Source organism: Biomphalaria glabrata, chromosome 10 (genome assembly GCF_947242115.1).
Source record: "Biomphalaria glabrata chromosome 10, xgBioGlab47.1, whole genome shotgun sequence".
Lineage (NCBI taxonomy): Eukaryota > Metazoa > Mollusca > Gastropoda > Planorbidae > Biomphalaria > Biomphalaria glabrata.
Window position 1 is genome coordinate 31,136,872 of NC_074720.1, and position 22,872 is coordinate 31,159,743.

Sequence of the window (22,872 nt, forward strand, 5' to 3'; positions counted from 1 at the left end):
AGGATTTTTACCTTAGGTGGGGAAAATTGGTGCGGGAAAAAAAGGGTTCCATTTTTTTAAATCAATCACACATTAGGTATTAAGAGCTATGTAATGGCCCTAGCAGAATTTTAAAATATCAATTGCTTCATAAAGAAGAAATTGTCTTTGAAAAATTAGTTACTTGAAACATAATAACAACAATAATTAAATTTACAGAGCGCTTTAACAAACTGCTTAGTTAAATGATTTGGTATGAATAATCAGACTTTACTATATCAACTTTTAGACAATGACATAGGCTTAAATATCTTCCTGTGGTGTATTGGATGAACAATGAAAATATTTAAAATAAAGAAAAAACAACAGAGCTAGACAAATTATTTCCCCTTAAAAATAAAGGTTTATTTCTAGAAAAAGGATTTTCTAAAGTCATAAACTTATTTCATACATTGAAGCCATTATCTCATTCAGACCCACTTCATTTATGCTGACCTAAATCTAAATAATAGTCATTACATGTTAAGTAAACACTCAAACGTATATTATACTAATATAATAAATTTATAGCTCATTTATGTATAATAGATATGCAGGATGTGAAATATACTCAAAGTATTTGATCACTTAAAAAATAAAGGAACATTATTCGAAAGATAATACAAATATGTTGTATTTTTTAAATCTAAAACTGTCTTGTTTGTTTATAGATCTAGGTCATGGGAGGTCAATTTTTTATTTGTATTTTTACTATTGGATTTTATTAAATAACCATAAACGTTTTAAGTCTGAAAAACTTTGAATAGTTACTAGTGTGTGTGCGTGAGTCTGTTGTCCCACAAGCGTACCTACTGACAGTTATAAATCTATACCTATTACAAATAATATCTATAGTGTATGAAATCCAGTCCTTTTAACAAATAGCAATATAGAGAAAAAAGTCTGGTTGATATTGTAGCCTATAACATTAAAACAATGTAGATTAAATTGCAATCAAAATAATTCAAGTAAATGAGCTACTACATAACGAACCCTCTCAATGAGGTATACAGGTGTCTAGATTCAAAGATGAGTAGCTCTGCAGTTTGTTAGTTAATGTCTTATCTTTTTTTCCTGACAATAGAAATAGATAAGAGTATGTATATAAAAACAAATGTATTTATTTTAAGAGAAGCCCTCTCCCCCTATCCTCATGTACCTCCCCCCTGTGAGAGGGACAAAGCTATCCACTTTTAAACTGCTGACGTAACACAGCCAGTAGAATTGGGTTACACAAGGCCAGGAACACGCTGAAGGTCATGAGTCTCAGAGCAGACTTGTTGTAGTAGCTGGCATCTGAGGCATTACCGGTTCTAACCGCGCAGTTGGCCTGACAAGAGAGAAAGCAGTATATATATATATATATATATATATATATATATATATATATATATATATATATATATATATATATATTTCAAATAATTCTTACTTTATGTTTCATAATACAATCCAGTAAACTAAACATTTATATTGTATTTGCTAATGAAATATAAATGATTATCATCAAGACGCTCTTATAATTAGCTAACTAGCCATAATCCAAAAACGTCAAACATAAATAACGTCTAGATGAGACAAGAATTTAATTAACCCCCCATTTTTGTCTCGTTCTATCCATATATCTAAAATTAATTTAATTAATGCGATGATGAATTAAATGATCTGTCTGAAATTTTAATTCAATGTGTTGTCACGCAGCACCAGTTTATGTTCACACACCAACGAAACCTTAGCTTGACAGGATTAAGAATGGTTGTCAAAATAAATTATTCAACTTGTTTTGTTATTGTGTAACTTTTTAAAGACTGGCTAAAGTGTAGGTTCATTTTGCAAAGTTTCAACTTCATCCGAGAATGGGAAGTGAGAGAAATAACGTGTCAGGTGTGTCTCAGACACAGAGACGAAGTGATTTAATATACAATTTAAAAATACTTTTTTTTTAAACAAAGTTTATCTTAAGTGTAGAGAGAGCACCGTTCAATCGCTGCCATATCTCTCCATAATGAAAGTTTTATTTCCCCTTTTTTTCTATATACCACTAATTGATTAACTAATAGGTACATTTTTTTTTATTCATTTATGTGTTGTCACTGACAGTGAATAAAGGCAAAATTTCAACTTGATCTGAGAATGTCACGTGGGAGAGAAAAAAAAGGTGTAAATGTGTCAATCCGACCTAACAGACGGAATGAGTTAATGTAGACTTTGTAAAAAAAAAAGAAATAGCTTATTTACAGTTAATTTTGAATATATATTATTGGAGTACATTTTTTTCTTACAGAATAGCAAATGTACTGACGTCGACACAAGAGTAGAAAGTACGCATATATTGATCTATATCAGGGATTCCCAAAGTGGTCAATATAGACCCCTAGATGTTAATAAGCACTTCCAGGGGGTCTATGGAAGTGAAAAAGTAAACTCAATGTCTATGGGACGCAAACGGGGATCCACAATTATTGGTCACGGGGGTCGTGACTTTAATTCTGATTTCCCATTAATGGAGTGACATCATACGTACAGATATAATTTGTAGCTTAGGTAATCCTATAGTTCAATGCAGCTATTCAAATAAAAAACAAGAATTTAATTATAATAACTTGCTTAATTGGCTTAATTTTGTCAAGACTCTTTGTATACAATTTATGCGCTTGTCGGGAGACCATGTCGCAAAGATAATTGGTGAGAGCTCCATGGAGGTGGAAATCTGCACAAACGCAAGAGGATAGGCTTGCTTAGTATGCTGTGCTACCTCCAGTAAAACTTTTACATTAGCCAGTACATTGCAGGGCAAGGAAGAAAAAAAAAGCTTCAGAAGCCTTGTCTCTTCCCACAACGATCTTCCTCGCGCAGTTATGGCGGCCATATCACGATCACGTTTTCAGTTTCGCAATAATAATAATAATAATAATTTTATTTATAAAGCGCTGTTAACAAACAAAAGGTAGGCTCAAGGCGCTGTCATAACTTTACAAACACAAACATAAGAGTTAACATGACAAATTAATCTTATAAAGTTTTTAACAGGTAAGTATTAATGTTCTTCTTGAAAGTAGTGTAGCATGTAACATGTCTGTCTGAGATCAATGGGGGACAATACGAAGGACTCTGTCATTTAGCTCGGCCTCCGAACTCGTCAAGGTAAAGGAAACCAGAAATGTCTGAATAAATCATGACCCCGCAAAATGGAAATAACTAAATTTTCATCTTGTTGATCCGCCAGAGACTTCGGCCGTATGTAATTTTCTTTTTTGGGCATGCTACAAAGGGCTAAGATTTAGAAACTGTAGATGACGGCGTCCATGAACCACATCACCACAAAAACATTATATCCCGTTATTATTCAACAAAAGCTGTGAAGAACTGATTTAATCAAGTTGTCACATGAAATTTGTGTATAAAAGTGGATATAACGCGCCAGGGGAGTTAACGACAATAAAGCTAGACGAGGTAGTATTTCAATATATTATGTCCCTTATAGAGTTAGTATTTTCTCATATTTTGTGAGCCACTAGATTGCTGACTTAGATCGTTGAGTAAGATGAAGTACTGAGCAAAATATATTGTGCGAACCGTTTTCAGTCGACACACTCTTAAAGAATTCATGAATAGCTATGGCTGCCCATCCATTGGCGTAGATGTCATTTTATTTCGAGGAGTGAGTTAGAACATGTGCGTTGCGCTGTTAACTCTCAGTATAAATTCTCCCTTCTCCCTACAATAAGAACTAGGTACCTATACAATAAAGTTGTCTGGATAATCTTTGACAGCTAGATTCTTGCATTCCCAAATGAAGACAAAACTTCTGCAGAAACTATTTCTACTTTGCGTTTTCTTAAAAAGATTTAGATATTTTTTTTAAAAGACGTGGTGTAATTGGCCCTCCTGATTTTTTATACTCGGTCATTGGTTTGAAGCGCTAAACATCTAGTAAAACTAAACCGATGTAGGATTATTATATTCTCAAAATAAGCATAAAACAAGCTTCTTTTAAATCAACACACAAAAAAAAAACAAAAAAAAACTTTATCAATAAATGTACACAGAGTCAACTTGGAAGTAGATGTATGTAGAATCACGAATGAAATGATAATTGAAACAAGAAATAACACACTAAAAAATACACGTCTTTTCGTCTTTGTCTCTTGATAGTTTCTCAACTCTCCATTTATTTATTAGCCTGAATTACGACAGACCACCCCTCGGTTTCATCAGAAACTCTTCAGCCTACACAACAAAACATCCGCCTATTTTTCTTTTGGAAACATCGGAAACACGTACATACACTGAACCAAATTCATTTAAATTTGATAGGAAATCAAAAAGCTGTTGCCCTCATATGCTAGTAAAACACAAAGACATCATTTCTCTCACTTGTTCACACACTTAAACCGTTAGATTGTTTAAGAGCTGAGCCGAAGGCTCTTCGAGCTCTAAGTTTGAAAAAAAACCTGTTTGAGCGTCAAACAGTAAAAAAAAAAAAAAAAAAAACCTGTGTGAACACACAGTTCTGTGTGGAAGAGACCCAAGTCAATACCTATGCAAAGCATTGCTATTTCCGATGCATCTGGCCCCCAACACATGGGGTGGACCTGGCCGAAGGCCGAGTGCACCGGGAACCTCCGCCATTTTCCTATGATGTACCAAGCTAACCGTGGAGGACTCGCCATTAGTGTAACGGCCCCTTGAGGAACGGCGCATGGATTATTGACAGGGTCGTGAGGGCTCTTTTTCAACTCCGCTCCGTGCAATGGGTAAGCTCTCGGCACACTTAAACCAAACAATGCAGTAGTTCGCAAGTGCAGCTCAAATCTTATCGTATCATTTAAATTACAGACGTTACTTCAAAAGATAAGATAATTGCAAATTTAAGATCTTATATTAAAAATAGTTTACTGATTGTTGTATTTTTAAATTAAAAATATGTATAGGTCATCATTACGTCGAAATACTTGTATTTTCTTTACAATACAAAGCTTATATCAACTCTGTTGTCTGTCTGTCTGGTAAAAAGTTTTTACACGTTATTTTTCCGACAACCATTCTCAGATTAAGTTGAAACTTCGCACAATTATTCATTAACATAGACAAGGCACGAATCGAGAAGATAAAAAGTAATCAATTAGTCAATTAGTTACTGGTAGTCTATCATTGCCATTTAATATCAGCATGGAAACTAATCCTTCAGTTTTCACAGATATGTCTAAATTATTGCTATTTCTCTCTTGCATATTCTCCGATCAAGTTGATAATTTAAATAATTACTTATTGTACGTAAAAAAACATGAATCAAATATAAAAATAATCAAATCAGTCAATCAATTATTGGTACTTAATTATTTTGTTTGATATCGAGTAAGTGAAATAACTTTTAAGTTATTGATATAGTTTAATTGGCGGAGTTCTTCCCCTTTAGATAAGCTTTCTTTTTAATAGGATTTTAAAAATTTTGCTTGTTACGTGATGTTTTAGACATTATTATGTTATTTTTATTATTTATTATTTTTTTTTTTTTTGCATCTTAACAAACCATAAGTATGCCCTTTCTCTTACGTTGTAGGATGACTTAAAATATCGTCTGCATTAGAGACTAAATATTCTAGAAATAGTCTTGGCTCTCTATTGTACATTTGCTAGGCAGATGGAGTGGGCAGGACGATAAGCCCTGATTTGATACTCGCTCAAACGTGCATAAATGTGTGAGCAAACATCCCGCACGACCAGCAAGATATTTTACGTTTTTTCTTTACATGCTCGCAGTGTGAGTTTCTCAATGTAAGACAGTGTTTCCCAAACTTTTTCCTTAACGGAACACTTCGCACATTCTGAGTATTGAGCGGAACACATTGATTTTTTTTTTTTTTACAGACCTTAATTCACGTGGTGAGCTACTAGTTAATTATTTCAACAGTTCGTGGAACACCTCCTATTCAGGCCTGGCGGAACACTAGGGCTCCGTAAACACACAGTTAGGGAAACAGTGATGTCAGTTATTTGAAATGACGAGATTTATTCTTCATTGAGCAAAACGTCTTGTCAGTAGCTCGCCAAATGTCTAGCATGCCTCGTAGTGTCGTTCTCCTAAACCTGTTGCCTCATCAGTCTCCCATCCTCTACAGTCTAAAGTCCAAACAACAATTTTGGTTCTAAGTTATCGTCTTACGAAATAACCCACTCTTTTTGCATTATAATAGATACTTTTAAATATGACTAATTATTTATAATGCAAAACGTTTCATGCCACTTACGTTACGTGCTTGCCAGACGGCTGCCAAACCTGTAGGCGGGAAGCACAATACAGACAAGAAGGCATTTCTCTCGAGGTCCTCGGCCTGGGTTGGAGTTATCTGAAATAGCATGGTATATTACGTTTGAGAAAGTGCATTGTAGTATCTTTTTGACATTTCACCTTACATATAGGAAAAGTGCTGATTTATATCTTTTTGACATTTAGGAAAAGTGGAGTTATATCTTTCTGACATTTGGGAAATTCATTATTTTGTTTGGTATTAACAAGGGAAACTAATACTTCGGTATACGCAGATATGGCTTAATTTGTTGGGTTTAGTCCTCTTAAATAATCCTTAACGCTCTTTTTCCCTCATGCATTCTCCGATCAAATTGATACTTTTAAAAAATATTTATTGTACCTCACAAAACATGAATCAAGAAACAAAATTACTCAATTAGTCAATAAATAATTGGTATTTAATTATTTTTGTTTGATATTGAATAAGGGAAATAACTTGTACATTTTCGGTATACATAGTGTTAAGGACGGAGGTAAGCTTTTTTATATATAAAAAGAACTTTTTAAATTTGCTTGTTTATATTTAGAATTGTGTAGAGGGTATGGTATTTACAAATGTGTCATCATCGAGGTGGGCCCCAGACTTCTAATTCCCAAATGTTTTGTGAGGTAAGTTACCTACCCCAGATTCAGCAGCATTGACAGTACCCTGGTCTCTGGCTTGCGGAGGAGGGTTCGCCATAGTAGTGGAGTCAGTACGACTTGAGCTTTCTGACGAGACTTCTGTATGTTATCTGAATCTGAAGAAGCAAATAAAACAACAAATGCTACTCCAATCAAGTCACACATTGTTTCACAATGTACCGCATGAAAAGAAAAGATAGCATAGAAATACATAGCCAGTTAACATTAGCGTAACCAGAGAAGGGCTTTTGGGGTTCAAACCCCCTTTCCCTTCCGAAATGAAATCCCCGGGATTATGTGACTGATATTTTTGCTTTAAATTTGTTTATTATAGGTGTGATTCAATGCTAAAACAATCACTTGCCTCAGCACAGCCAAGGGGTTTTGATTTTAAAATCCCCCTCCAGAAAGTTTTGAGGTTAACCCCCCTCCATCTTCTAAAAAAAAATAATGCAAACTGACAGTCACAAAATTCCATAAGCGAAGCCAAGGGAGATTTTGTGTTTAAAACACAATTCAGAGCAAGACAAATCTCGAAAACCAAATCCCTAATCTAACCAGGAATTCGAACTGAGTTAGATGACCAATCGTTTACGCGTCACACGCCACAACTTTTACGAACATCTTACTCATCCAAGCAGCCACCATGTTGATGATAGACATCACTGTGGAAAGAGAGGTTGGCAGCAAGGCGCAATTTGTCTTGTAATTTTTAGCGGCCCCCGAAAGTGGAAAAGACGCTATTAGTTTTGTGTGGAATGTCTGTGTGTCCGTCCGTCCGTCCGTACCGTTTAGATCACGTAAATTAGAAAAGAAAATCCTACATCATAATATTTTAGTCCATTCAAAGTTCTGATGCAACGGCTACTTTTTTCTTTTCTAAAAGCGAAAAATCTAATTTTTTAAATAACTTATGCAAGCACTTTTTAATAAAAATACACCATTTTTACAACTATTCACTATTAATAGTAAAGTACTTTCATACATAGCATTAGCATGTAGCATGTAATATAATCTAATTTAAAATTAAAATGAAATTTTTGTGTATTGCCGAAATTTGGAATATACTAAACTGGGATCAACAAAGATGGCTTTTAGGAGTCATTTTGGATCTCAATAAAGGAAATCCTGTTCGGAACTGGAAGTCGACAACTTATGAGGTTGTGAGAGAGCTTCGCATGAGGTTTGCGGGACATGTTCTCCGACAAAATGATCTACGCATACCAAGAGTGGTGATGACATAGAGGCCATTACGAGGAAAGCACAAACAGGGACGTCCTGGTATAAATTGGCGCCACACTTTCATGGAGGACCTCAGAACACTGGACACCAGGTGGGAAGAAGCTTCAGACATTGCCAGTGATAGATCTTTGTGGAGACAACTTCCAGCCCAATGCGCCGAACGGTGCGGGAGGATCTAAGTCTAAGTAAGTCTAAGTAAGTCTAAGTATATTTATTTTAAAATATATATATATTATGGTCCGTCAAAACTTTTCTTTTGTTTGTTTGGTTTTTTTTGCCTCTCCTTCAATGTGTCTCCGTGTCTCTGGCATTGTAGAATATTACAAGTGTGCATAATGGATTGGTAAGCATGGAGACAGACTGTGCATGCTGGTACGAACCTCGCCGAGAGCAAAAAACCAAACCAAGTTGCCTTTTTCGAGAGAAAGAAAAATAAAGCTGCCTTGTCAGCTAGCCCTAGGACAGATGCATATACATGCACGAACTGTGGCAAATTCTGCCGCTCCAGGTCAGTGACTTCAGATTCTTCCCCGGGTGCATCCATTGTCTTCCGAGACAGAAGGAGCCCTATATACTGGATTGGCACTTCTACTCAAAAGAATCTCTAGAGATGAAATATTAGGAAAAATTGAAGTTTATCTAGAATGTAGACTAAGTATTGATCTTCTAGACCTAAATCTAGTCTGGATGATTTGGTACAGAAGTAGAATATGTGGTTGGTTCAATACTGGATAGTGTCGAGATTTGACAATAACATACAACCTAGACCTTACTAATAATATTACTATGCCTATAAACCAAGTGAGAAAAGCGATTAAATGGGTTGCCTGAATCAGACAGAAAGAAAAAACAGTGTAAAAAAACAGAGTGTAAGTCTCTAATTAACATGTAAGTTTGATAATTTTGTCTGTTTCCCTTTCAGACTATGTGATATATAGGGCAGATGATGCTTAAGGTTATCTGTTTCTTTGGCCAACGGTTAACTAGCAGGGAGTCATGTGGCCAACACAACGACCAACTGTCACCAACTGCCTTTTCTTTCCCGAACTTAAGTCAAGTACCCATTAGTCTCAGCGGCGCCCTAAAAATCCCGAAAAATTAGATTAACAAATGGGTATGCTTTTGATAGGACGTAAGTATATTCTATAAGTTTTTTGAAAGAAACTGTCGTTAATATGATGCAAGTCGTAACAAGTTAGATAAAGATTTTAAAATAACTTTCTCGTATAGATTATATCTATATCTATGTGAATTGAAATAATTAAAACAACCTATATCTAGATTTGGATCTTAAAAGGTGTTTTATTTTTTCTTGCCAAATTTAACGCTAATAGCTTTAGATCTACATTAATTAAATATTTACCTACCGATATAAACATTACATGAATAAATAAACACTTGCTTGTCCTTGGCACAAATCCGTTTCCATGTAGCTTAAAAATTACAACTTTGTGTTCCCTCAAATACGGAAACAAAAGAATTGGAATGAATGTAAAAAACTTTAGCAGGAAAAAACAGAAAAAGGAAATAAATATATTGTATTGTTTCTAATATAGAAGCACGCCTCAAATGTAGCCTACAAGGTATAATACTAAAGACAAAGAAGAGAAAGTAGACATAGAAGTAGTAGAATATAAAAAGCTATTTTGTGTCAAATTGCATCAAATATTTAGAATCAATCTGGTACTTCATTTTTAATAGACTTAGACTAACAATTATAAATTTATGCGAATGGAAATATTTTAAATTGCTTTTGTTTAACGCCATTGTCATGCTTATATCATGCTCAGTCTATCTGTTGTTCACAGCCGTCTCAGACTTCTGTACTACTGTGGACTGCATTTAGTTTAAAGAGTGGTATTGGTCTGCTCGAACCAAGTATCACTTTAAAAATACTCTGTGCAGGCTGGAGGCAATTCAGTAATTATCATGCTCAGTTAGCTGTGGTCTAATAACTTTAGTGAACCAGTTGGGCGGGGTGGGGGGTGGGGGGGGGGGTAGGAGAGAAATGCATCTGGGAGAAGGTCTCCGTGCTGCCTTTTCAAAAGCAATATGTATCGCCCACATTTCATATTCACTATAGGTAGTTAACTAACTCATTATAGCTGTATATCTAAATATATGTTCTAATAAATAGTATTATTGTGTGTGTAATTAATTACAAATAATGTATATTCTTTACTTATTGTTTGATTCTTGTGGCTGAAGACTTGTGATGTTCTTTTAACAGGAGTAGATGTTCTTAATTTGTTTTTAAACTTAAGCACATAATAATTTTTTTTAGGTCCTACGTTATTGTTACCTATGACTTATAAGTAAAGTAGCAATTATACATAAAACACTGAACCACAATCTTCAACTTCAAATACAAAAACACAATTTAATAAAATACTCAGAAAGACACAAAGATAGAAGTACACTTTTCGCTCCATATGCTAGGACAAATCTGTACAAATACTCCTTCATCCCTAGCGCTATTAAAGCATGGAATGGGTTGCCTGAATTAACCAGGAAAACCAGTGACTTGGCAGAATTTAGGTCTTTGGTTAATATGCATGACTAGGTTGACATAGGAGCACGCGTAGGACGTAATTATCTTGTTTTTTGAAGTTACGTCTGTATGTTATAAGATAAGATACTTCACAAAGACATTAAGCAGATCTATATCTTTTTAGGTTTATTTCTTGACGGTTTATTCCCAACTCAGTTTCAGACTTAGCAGAGTTTAAGTCTTTAATTAACAAGTAAATGTAAGACTAGATACACAAATGGATATGCTTAGGACGTGATTATGTTCTATTGTGAAAGAAAGTCTATAATTAAAATGTTTTTCGTATCTCTAGTTCTAAAGAGTGGGCTTGCACTAGAGGGTGTGCTGGCAAAGTCTTCTCTTCGGGGAGATAGGGACTACGTGATCACCAAATATAGAGATATGAAGAGGGAGTACTATGATGTGTACGCTCTACACGCCATGGTGTGCAATTTACGCAAGGAAAAAGCGCCTGTGAGCCTTAACCTTCATCACAGACCTACCATAGCATCATTTTCTTGTTCTTTTCTTTGTATGCATAAGATAACAGTGCCAACATGTTTTGGCTTACGATACCACTTAAAACCGGCTGTATGGTTAACTCTTTTTCTCCTAACTGACGATACCAACGTTGATTTGACCCCATTAAATACAAATATTTTTTTGTTTTTATAAACTTCACTTTGTGTTTTACAAAAGAAGTATGCATTCTTATTAGAATTATTTACCTGATATAACATTTTCTGATTACATACAAAAAAGTTATTGAAGTTTAATCATAACAAGAAGTGAAACACAAATGAGCAAATTGAATAATTCCATCGGAACACGGTAAATAATTACTAGGAACACGGTAAATAATTACTAGGAACACGGTAAATAATTACGGAGGGAAAGAGATAATCTCTTTCAACTTTAAGGTTTTATTTTTCACTTATTAATCCTGTTTATTTCTTTTGTTGTCCACCCCAAGACTCAATTGTTATCTTCTGGACTTGATTACATTTGTCTCCTGTGAAATGTTCTTTCTTCTTTTATGTCCACTGAGATGTTTAGTTTCACTGTTGACATCAATTGTAATGAAGAATTGCTACTTTCTTTTCTTACTGATCCAATTTACAATTTCTTTATTTATTAATTTTGCGAAACTTTTTTCAAATAAAAATTATTGTAAACGCTTGAACTTGGCTTGGCTTGGCTACCTAGTAGGGGGCTCGAGGTTCGACACCCGACTCGGGCAGAGTTGTGTTTACTGAGCGCCTAAAGGCAGCACGGAAAACCAACTCCTAGATACCCCCCCCCCCCACTGGTCCACAAATGAGATTGGACCAAAAGCGCTCTGAGCATGCTATAAGCATGAAAGTAGCGCTATATAAAAGCTATAATAATAATAATAATAATAACAAGAAAATGCTTGGTGCAAAGTGACATGTTGTGACCATAATTGGTTTTAGCGAACAAATAACTCAGGGAATTATTATATTGGCACTTATCTTATATACTTTTTATTCAGTGGAGTATCTAGGAATTTGGGGGCCTTGGGGGTTGACCTCTTTAAGGGCCCCTTCATTTAGAAATTTGACATCATGACATGAGATAATGGCGTAATATCTAATGTAAAAATAAATTTCGGACACTCATTATGGACCCCCTTCAAGTTGGAGCCCGGGGGTATTTTCAAATTGAAACCTCCCCCACCCTAGCTACGCCACTGTTGTTATTCAATTGTATATTTCATCTACAGCTCGTAGGTTTACAGTTTACAATCAGTGTTCTAGTATGCACGGAATAAATTTTAAAAAAATGTCTTGACATTACAATGAAAAAGAAAGTAGAAGATTTGATTTTAAATTAAAATATACTAATTAATGAAGCAAAATCAACACAATGTCATTATTAATTTTAGTCTTTATTGTGCACGATTATTGGAAACACAATGTTATGTTTTGCGTTAGTTTTATAATTGCCTCAAAGACAGCCTATAAACATGTTATTCTCTATGATAATTCTTGACGTTGTCAAGTTAGAACATTCGTTAAGAAAAATGTTACCAGGACACCTAATATAAATTTGCTGGCAATTAGTAGTCATTAGATCTACCTGGATTAGTAAATAGAACATTCTCGGAGGGTAACATTCACTAGTGCATGTATGACCATTAAAGTTACGACATTGTTTGACTGCTCATGTTAATCACATACAGTGAGATAGCAATAAAGTCACTGATATACATAAATCTACATCGTGTATGTGTGGTGCTCGAGTCATGGCCTACATCACCACGGTGCTGACTGTCCTCGAGAGTTGCACGCTCCTGCCATAATCAGTTGAATCTATGGGCATAAAAGTCATACTTTATTTCATTTGTAATTTCCGCATTGTTTTTATGTACGCTATTCCTTTCCCGTGTGTTGAAGCTACTTGGGGAACCACTAGTTAGGGAAAGTCCGACAGTGGCTCCACTGGACCTTCCTCAACCCTTAGCAGTTATCGGAGTATCCCAAGCGCTAATGCTAATGTCAGTAATGTTGTCTCTCAAAGTAAGTGATTGATATATGCAAGAACCTTTATACTTTTTTATTTAGATCCATCATACATATGTCGTGCAGAATTGTTTTTTCTTGACTATAATACTATAACAATATTCAGTAAAACATGTAATCCAGCGATGAATACATTCACATATGTGACAAATCACTTATACAAATAGTATAATAACTAGACAGACACAATGCTTGGTGATACGGTCAAGCTCAAGTGTGACAGTATCAAATTAAACAGAAGTGCTACAGTTTCAAATGGCCCAAGCACTTCTTAGACAAAAGTCTTTTTGGGTAGGCATGGCATCCCAGGAGTCAAGGTCAGACAAGAGCAAGCACCACATAAAGTCCTCAGTCTGTGGTAAAGTTATTACAGTATCTAGTAGAATTCGGTAGAGTTACTTCCTTGTAGCGGACGTTACGGTTAGGGCGAATTTGTAAGCATTTAATACATTCTTTATTGAATATTTACAGATTTTGTTTTCACTTGACTTTGTACAACCTACAACGCATGAACTATAACATTATGTCCCCTGGATATGTACAACCTACATTATATGAACTATAAAATTATGACTCCAGGCCTTTTAAAATGTATAAAGTATGAACTTAAAAACTATGTCACGGTAATTGTGTATACCCTTAAACGTTTGGATTTCACGTCTGCTTCAGGAGGTGTTAAAAACATACCCATCAACATCAAACCACAAATATATGTCTCTAGTGTTTTATGTCACTAAAATCCATTTGACTATTTACTATAGCTTGATTTAATTTAAATTCAACTTCCCCCCAGTGGCGTAGCTAGTAATTAGCCATCTTTTGGGGGCCCGGTGGGCTTTACCTCTTTGGGGGCTCCTGCCCTTTGCATAATATTTTATATTTAATGTAAAAAAAAATAATTTCGAACACTCATTTAGGGGCCCCCTCATGTGAAACCAGGAAGGAATTTCAAATTCTCCCCCTACTTCCACCCTAGCAACGCCACTGCTTCTCCCCCTTCCCACCACCTTGTTTATTTATCTTCCTTGCCTCACGGTCAATCAGACACAACATTAATGTCCCTTTTTTTCACAACTCTGTAAGAGCGTCATGGAGCTAGCACAACGATATAGTTACCAAGGTGGCTGCTGGTACGAAGAAGTAGGATAGAAGAAAGAGCAAGACGGACAGCGAGCGGTCACTACTGAAGCTGTTGGCCGGAGCTGTGGGCGACACAGGGTGTGTCGGGCCTTGCGAAGAGAAGTCAACATAGGCGGCCAATTGGACGTACAATGGTGAAGAGCGGTGTCTAACCTGAAAAAAAAATGAATCATATAGATACAATGGAGACGAGAGAAATATTAAGGACTATGACGCTGTTACGCTGTCAATGTGTGATAGCACGAATCGATATTTTTAAACGCAATATATTCATTAGCACAGCATTCAAACGTAAAGGTATAACAGCAATCCTGCATACAAACTTGAATCCTGTAATATTTCAAATCACAGAAACATACAGAAATAAAGTTTAAAGAATAATACATAATTAAAAAGTAGAATACCCTTTCAGACCTTGACATCTATAGGGCAGATGATGCCTCTATGGTTGGCGGTTAACGAGGGTGTCATGTATCCAGCACATCGACCAACCGCTTCTACTTTCTTCAAACAAAAGTCAGGTAGCCATTAGAGTAGGGTGCAGTCAGGGGCGTCCTAGATATTCACTGAGACTGAGACCTCTCGGTTCCAAAGCCAAGCGCCTTACCACTCAGTCACCGCACTCTAATGAGACTAATGCTAAGATGACACCCTAATATGTTAAAATGACACTTAATACGTCTAACAAGGCACCAAAGTCCTAAAAATTAGTTATAGATAGCTAACACTACTCACTCTGGTTGAATTAAAATCGACATAAGATGGTAGCCGTCCCCTGAGTTCACTGTTGGTCAGATGTGTATCCAAAGTCAACAGCAGCTCCTCAGTCAAATCATTCCACTGCTCGACACTCGAAGCCACTGAGTTGTCTTCAATCGCTATCACGTGAATATCCACCGCCTGAAAAAACAAAGCAGTCGAACTTAGGCAGAGGGCGGCCTTTCGGGCGAGGCGAGTAGATAAAACTCAAATTTAGACCATCCCAAATATATGTGTAATCCCGCTTACAACACTCGTTCAGCTAAAGCACCTCCCTAGTTTTAATGTATCTCAAAAAAAAACAACATCTGAATCCGATGCTCAATAATTAATTAACAGTAAACAATTGACTATGTAGTGAATTTTTTTTTTATTGATCCAAGAATAATTATGCAATTTCCACTTGATCTGAGATTGGGTGTGGTAGAAATAATATGAAAAAACTTTGTTCCGAAAGACAAACAGATAGACAGACTGACTAACTGAGTTGTTATAAGCTTTGTAAAATAAAAACACGTGTTGAAGTCAGGGTAATAACTACAGATGTATGGGACTCAATCAGCTGATCATCTCTTCTGTTGTCCTTTCTTTCCGTTTTAACCCTTTGGTCATCAGAACTTACCGCATTACCATCTTCCAAGTCGTCCTCTGATGTTGTGTGGTTTGTGTTTTGATCTACTGAGGCTGTTATACCCATCACCTACAATTTGAATTAAAAATCTTAGTGTCTTTAAAGTGTTTTGTGTTTTACCAACGTTTCACATTTTGTCAATGTCAATGTTATCTGTGACATTTCTTTTGTATTACATTTGATTTTTTTTCGTTTCATATTCACATTATTTTTATCGTCAATCACATATTTAAAAAAATCAACTTACAAGGGCTTAGTGGTGGCTTTGCGGTAAACTGCTTGGCTTCAAAACCAAGAGGTCTCGGGTTTGTTTCTTGGTGAAAGCAGAGATTTTGAATTTATGTGATTATTAATGGGTATCGATCGACATAAGTTGGGGAAAAATAAAGATCTATGATCGTTGTGTGGCCTAATGATATCCTCGTTAACATTAGGCCACAGAAACATAAACTTTGACATTTTCTTCCCCATAGATCGCAAGATGTGAGAGGGGAACTTTACTTTTTTTAAGCAGTGATTGTTTATTACATTTAAATAAAACTCATGATCTGTCTAGGTCTACATTGATTATAGATCTATAGGCGACCACTTTGTACTAAAGAAAAGGACTCCATTTTAATAACATTGCAAAAGTAAATGGGAGATTGGATAAATCAACAAACGTGCTCTTAAAACCACTCCTTTTTCAAGAAGCTGATGGTGGTCTATTATTTCTCGTTGTATTTGTTTCTTGAAATGTTAAACAAAGTTAGCTTGCGCAATCAAATTCTTCTGATGCGTGTTCAAAATAAAACAAGCAATAGAAAAAAAAAAAGAATATTAAAAAAAAAAAAAAAGCTTTTCTAAGGGAAGGAACCATTGAGTGCTGCCCATAGACATAAATAAATATATGTCTATGCTGCTGCCATTTATCTGAAAAATTACGGAGTTTATCTCCTTTCTGCTATGTAAAAGAAAATTAATTAATTAGTTCTAAATGATTATGTCAAATTAAGTAATTGGTTAATTGTTATCTACTATGATTCGATGATTATATTTTTACAGATCATAACGGTTAAACCTGAATATTCACATTAGCTAGTAATGTTTTCCCCATTAAGCATAACAAATCTAGGACAATTATTATAGCCGTTTTAGAAATCCGTGTCCACCCTGATTCCCGAACCCTGGCTTGAAGAGTTTGCAGGCTAATATTAATAAGAGGAAATATCTTCTTATCGTATATATTACAGACGTTACTTCAAAACAGAAGTTGATTGCGTCCTACGCGTCATGCATTTAGTCATGCATATTAACTAATGACCTAAATTCTGCCAAGTCTTTGGTTTTCCTGGCTAGCTCAGGCAACCCCTTCCATGCTCTAATAGCAGGGTAAGAAAGAGCGTTTGTAAAAATTTGTCCTAGCATATGAAACGAGGAATGTGCCTTTATCTTTGTGTCTTTCTAAGTATTTTATTAGCGGCCCCCGAAAGGAAAAAGACGCTATTAGTTTTGTGTGGCCTGTCTGTCCGTCCGTCCCGTCTAGATCTCAGAAACTAGAAGAGAAAATGAAAATCGGACATTATATTTTAGATCATTCAAAGTTCTGATGCAAATACTACTTTTTTTTCTTTTCCGAAAGTGAACCATCTAATTTTTAAAATTATATATGCAAGCAGGATTTTTTTTAAATTACACCACTTTTCAATGAAAAATTTCATGGGAAGTAAGTCTTATTAAAAAGTTCACAAGCTTCTTCATTAATAAATCAAGCTTCATTCATAGATTCGCGCATTGGTAAAAAAAAATTGCATCTAAGGTCACAATTGAAAAAATATCAATGGATCATTATAAAATAGATTTTCTATTTATTAACTAACTCATGGAATAGAATACTGATTCAAAGGTTGTTTTTAAAAAATAATTTTAATACGAACTTCGTTTCAATTGTAAGTTTAAAAAAAAACAACAACATTTATACCGCTCAGTTTTCAAACGTCGTCATTAGGCTATACACTTAAAAACAATTTAGATTTAATTGTATTAAACAATTTAAACAAAACTTACATTTATAATCCATTAAGAAAATAATTTATCTTCTAACAGATTAGGGGTGCAGATTTATTTATTATATAAGCAGTAGTATCACATCAAGAAGTAAATCTGTAACCCAGTAGTAGGCTAACTACTACTAATCCTGATCATAATATTGACCTAGATCTAGTAGATCTAGATTCTATTTATAGATTTATAGATCTAGTCTAGATTAGGGTATAGATTTAGTTCTGCATCTTTATCTAGAGTCTATTTAGTCTTGGATGGCTGCCTGGTTGCGCGGTTTGCGCGCTGGACTGTCGTTTGGATTTATCGATGGTCCCGGGTTCAAACCCTGCCCGCTCCAATCCCCCTTCGTCCTGCGGGATGTTTGGACTAGGAAGTAAACTATCTTCAACTCTGAAGGAACATCCGAAACATGTAAAATATTTTACAAACATTTTCTAGACCTAGTCTAGATTCTAGATCGAGATCTAGATAGATCTAAATCTCAAGAGTCTAGATCTAGGTAAAAACTAGATCTATATCATATCTAGAACTCGTCAAGAAATCTAGATCTTGTCTAGATCTAGATTCTATATATATATATTCTATATTCTGGATCTAGTCTAGACCTATTAAGTAAATAGAGTCTAGAGCGATTATGATCAGGATTAGTAGGCCTAATATTGGTTAGTAGTATATTAGCCTATTCTGTCCGCATAGGAAACCTGTTAAGTTGTGCAGGCCCCTTTTTTTTTTCTTACTACGTCTACTCCAATATATTAATCGACATTGTTGGGAAGAAGTAGGTATCTTGGAGCAGTGGCGTCACTAGGGGGAGGGGGTTTTAGGGGTGAGGTCCGCACCAGTCGACACCATTTTGGGGGTGACACCAAGTTGGAAAAATTATATTATAACTTGGTAAAAGCAGAAACAGGGGGAAAATATAATAATAAAATCTCTAGATATATGCTCAAATATGCCTTGACACATCTAGATGGTAGGGGTGACATACAAGTTGAAAAAATTATAAGTTGGCAAATGCAGACACATTGAAAAAGATAATAATAAAATCTCGAGATATATCTTGGAGCAGTGGCGTCACTCGGTGGAGGGGGGTGTGAGGGGTCCGGTCCGCACCAGTCGACACCATTTTGGGGGTGACACCAAGTTGGAAAAATTATAACTTGGTAAAAGCAGAAACAGGGGGAAAATATAATAATAAAATCTCTAGATATATGCTCAAATGTGCCTTGACACATCTAGATGGTAGCTTAAGTGTAAATGATACAGCACAACATTATACCATTTGAAGTATAAAAAAATAAACCTGTTCATGTGATGTTAAGTCTGTTTATAATTTTAATGAAGTATTATTGCAAAATGTGCAATAACAATTGAATAAATGTAATTAACATTGGGATTTTACATTTGAGTAAAAATCAATAAAAGTAGGTAATCAGCTCACACTGTATCGGAAGGTTTCCATGCTGAACTTAAGTGATCACTTAACGCGACTCTGCTTATTCCAGAAGAGTTAGAAGAGTCTTATCAAAGACGACGTGTTGCACTGTTTGCTTTTATGTGAAAAATAACGCCAATTTTCTTTAAACGATCAAAACATTGGTGAATTTGATGGGGCCGCCTCTGAGTTTGTTTGATAACACAACACTCTTTGTAATCTTGTTAGATTTTTTGTTAGTATTTGAAGATTATGTTTCTGTGTTTTATGTATAATAGCTACTTTACTTTTGAGTCTTCTATCCTGAAGGCTTTCTAAATTTAGTGATTTTAATCAATATATTCCAGGATCTCATTCCACCTGAGTATGTTCGACAAACGTTATTATTAATATTATTAGATAGAGCTACAATCTAATTACCTAATAATTGAAGGAAAGATTCCCTTAGGTAGCTTGCACAGCAAATATGGTCAAGATCTAATTACCTGATATTTGAAGGCCATTCAAACCTAAATCACTTCCTGCATCTCTAGTTTGGATGTTTTGTAAAAAACAAGAACCTGACTTTTACAATTTCCCTGCTTTAAAAAAAAACAGAACAAAAAATATATTATAATAATTAGCAATACTTATCGTTCTACATATTTAGCCACATCTACATAAGTTAATTGACAACAACATAATGTGGTAAAATATGTAGGGTATAGCTGGTTCAGCATTTGATATACTACACTTTTTTTTTGTTTTCAGACTTTTGTTTTCAGACTAAAGACATTGTCTTAACGTAGGTATCATTTCTTTCTATTTGATCATAAGATTGATTCGTTCGATTTATTTTTCTTTACAAAAATAAAATGTTTCAGACACATCCTACAAGCGTACCCGAGAACCTTTAAAGGGACAGGACACTTGGAAGACGGAAGCACTTGACAGAGCATTGTGGCACCCTGTGAAAACTGGAGCGGAAATCGTCGAAAATAGCCGAGGACAAGAGAACAGCTTTGAAGAAGAAAAGCGCCAAAGCAAAAAAAAAAGAAAAAATGAAGTCGACTGACGTAAGCTTCAGCTGACATACCCTCCCAGAATGCAGACGATTATTCCGGGTTCACCAACCACACGAGACGAGGAGGGACATCACCGTGGTGGAATACCCTCAGTGGTGGAATAGCCTCAGTGGTGAAATACCCTCAGTGGTGAAATACCCTCAGTGGTGGAATACCCTCAATGGTGGAATACCCTCAGTGGTGGAATACCCTCAGTGGGGGAATACCCTCAGTGGAGGAATACTTTCAAACGTGAAATACTCTCAGTGGTTGAATACCCTCAGTGGTGAAATACCCTCAGTGGTGGAATACCCTCAGTGGTGGAATACCCTCAGTGGTGGAATACCCTAAGTGGTGGAATACCCTCAGTGGTGGAATACTTTCAAACGTGAAATACTCTCAGTGGTTGAATACCCTAAGTGGTGGAATACCCTCAGTGGTGGAATACCCTCAGTGGTGGAATACCCTCAGTGGTGGAATACCCTCAGTGGTGAAATACCCTCAGTGGTGGAATACCCTAAGTGGTTGAATACCCTCAGTGGTGGAATACCCTCAGTGGTGGAATACCCTCAGTGGAGGAATACTTTCAAACGTGAAATACCCTCAGTGGTTGAATACCCTCAGTGGTGAAATACCCTCAGTGGTGGAATACCCTCAGTGGTGGAATACCCTCAGTGGGGGAATACCCTCAGTGGAGGAATACTTTCAAACGTGAAATACCCTCAGTGGTTGAATACCCTCAGTGGTGAAATACCCTCAGTGGTGGAATACCCTCAGTGGTGGAATACCCTCAGTGGTGGAATACCCTCAGTGGTGGAATACCCTCAGTGGTGGAATACCCTCAGTGGTGAAATACCCTCAAAGGTGGAATACCTTCACTGGTGGAATACCCTCAAAGGTGGAATACCCTCAGTGGTGGAATACCCTCAGTGGTGGAATACCCTCAGTGATGATATACCCTCAAAGGTGGAATACCCTCACTGGTGAAATACCCTCAAAGGTGGAATACCCTCACTGGTGGAATACCCTCAGTGATGAAATACCCTCAAAGGTGGAATACCCTCAGTGGTGGAATACCCTCAAAGGTGGAATACCCTCAGACTCCCTGTATGACAAAAGTTGTCATTATCTAATCATGTTGGACGAACTAAAAATAATAAAAAACAAAATATACAAAATCCTTTTTTAAAAGAAAAAAAAAGTACATCTAAAGGGGAAGAACTCCGCCTTAAACATATATCTATCAATAATGTACAAGTTAATTTTTCCTTATTCAATATCAAACAAAATAATTAATTACCAATAATTAATTGACTAATCGAGTGTTGTTTCTTTGTATTTGATTCATTTTTTGCGAGGTACACTAAAAAATCCTTGAATGCATCAACTTGATCGGAGAAAGTGTGAGACAGAACAATTATATTAAGGGACTTCTACTTCGTTGCCATCTTACCACCCATAATGTTCATATCAGTAATCATATCTGAGCGCAGTGGTTTCCAGACCAGGCGGTTCTCAGTAAAGTTGTTTTTTTTTCTATCGGAGTGTTTTGGGGCCAGAGTCTTGTTCGGGCCTCTTGATATAGTATGCATTTAAGGGGACTAAACCCAACAAATGAATTAGTCTCGTCCTTGTTGGTATCAAACACAATAATTAATTATCAGTAATCTATTGACTATTTGGATACTTTTCTTTATCAATTCATTTCTTATCTATGACAAAGAATGATTTGGGGAAATTCAAACTTCATCTGAGAGTGGGTGTGGTAAAAATAACGGATACACAATTTTTACCAGACAGACAGACAGAGTTAGTAGGTATAAGCTTTGTAATAATAATAACTAATAACAATAAGGCATTGTCCCAGAGTCCGAATAATAAAGAAAAGTGTTGTATCCACAAGGCTGTGAAGTGTGAAGACCCGGCCATAACCTAGATCACATTTCATGGAGACAAGACCATTGTCTTTGCTCACGCGATAATATGAAAAACTAGTTATTATTAGTGTTTTAAATTATGTCCAACTTATATGCATACTAAATAGATTTTTTTCTCTTTAAAAAAAGTAAACATTTTTTAGTGTAAATGTAGTAGTTAATATAACAGAACTTACTTAACTTAGCAATGCAAATGTAAGAAAAAATATTTTTTGGACAAAAAAAAATTAAAACTGTTTGCTTTAATGTATTACAAATATGGTTGATTTTGTACCCCCTACTAAAGAGTCTCCCGTGTTTGTTACTACGAATAGTGAATAGTTGTAGAAGTGGTGTATTTTTATGAAAAAAACTGCTTGCATAAGTGATTTTAAAAATTAGATTTTTCGCTTTCAGAAAAGAAAAAAAGTAGCCGTTGCATCAGAACTTTGAATGGTCTAAAATATTATGATGTCGGATTTTCACTATCTTTTCTAGTTTACGAGATTCTTCTCTGTCAATTGTCTTTGACAAAATGCCATTCTGATGTTCTTTCTAAAAATATTGTAACCTGCCTTTTTACCTTACTGGGTGGACCACTTCGGGGGCCTATTTTGAGTTTCTGTCTCCACACA

At 35.6% G+C, this 22,872-nt stretch overlaps 2 protein-coding genes across 2 annotated transcripts; both read right to left on the minus strand.

Annotated features, from left to right (window-relative positions):
- Window positions 1-357: 357 nt before the first annotated feature.
- LOC106051725 (uncharacterized) lies at window positions 358-9,676 on the minus strand. The gene is made up of 4 exons (XM_056044650.1): window positions 9,565-9,676; window positions 6,954-7,071; window positions 6,270-6,368; window positions 358-1,348 (listed from the first exon to the last, which is right to left on the minus strand). The coding sequence occupies exons 2-4, from the start codon at window positions 7,011-7,013 to the stop codon at window positions 1,202-1,204; spliced, it is 306 nt and encodes a 101-aa protein (XP_055900625.1). The 5' UTR covers window positions 7,014-7,071; window positions 9,565-9,676; the 3' UTR covers window positions 358-1,201.
- Window positions 9,677-12,617: 2,941 nt separating this feature from the next.
- LOC106051717 (uncharacterized) lies at window positions 12,618-15,781 on the minus strand. The gene is made up of 5 exons (XM_056043159.1): window positions 15,771-15,781; window positions 15,441-15,444; window positions 15,146-15,349; window positions 14,387-14,563; window positions 12,618-13,060 (listed from the first exon to the last, which is right to left on the minus strand). The coding sequence occupies exons 1-5, from the start codon at window positions 15,779-15,781 to the stop codon at window positions 13,004-13,006; spliced, it is 453 nt and encodes a 150-aa protein (XP_055899134.1). The 3' UTR covers window positions 12,618-13,003.
- Between the last annotated feature and the right edge of the window lie 7,091 nt (window positions 15,782-22,872).

Excerpts from the sequence above, each read along its gene's own strand:
- LOC106051725 (XM_056044650.1), bottom strand. The coding sequence starts at position 7,013 with ATGGCGAACCCTCCTCCGCAAGCCAGAGACCAGGGTACTGTCAATGCT. Across the intron at positions 6,369-6,953 it reads TCAATGCTGCTGAATCTGGG|ATAACTCCAACCCAGGCCGA; the intron begins GTAGGTAACTTA and ends ATGCTATTTCAG. Across the intron at positions 1,349-6,269 it reads CCGTCTGGCAAGCACGTAAC|GCCAACTGCGCGGTTAGAAC; the intron begins GTAAGTGGCATG and ends CTCTCTTGTCAG.
- LOC106051717 (XM_056043159.1), bottom strand. Across the intron at positions 14,564-15,145 it reads TCGATTTTAATTCAACCAGA|GTTAGACACCGCTCTTCACC; the intron begins GTGAGTAGTGTT and ends TTTTTTTTTCAG. Across the intron at positions 13,061-14,386 it reads TCGTACCAGCAGCCACCTTG|ATTCAACTGATTATGGCAGG; the intron begins GTAACTATATCG and ends TTATGCCCATAG.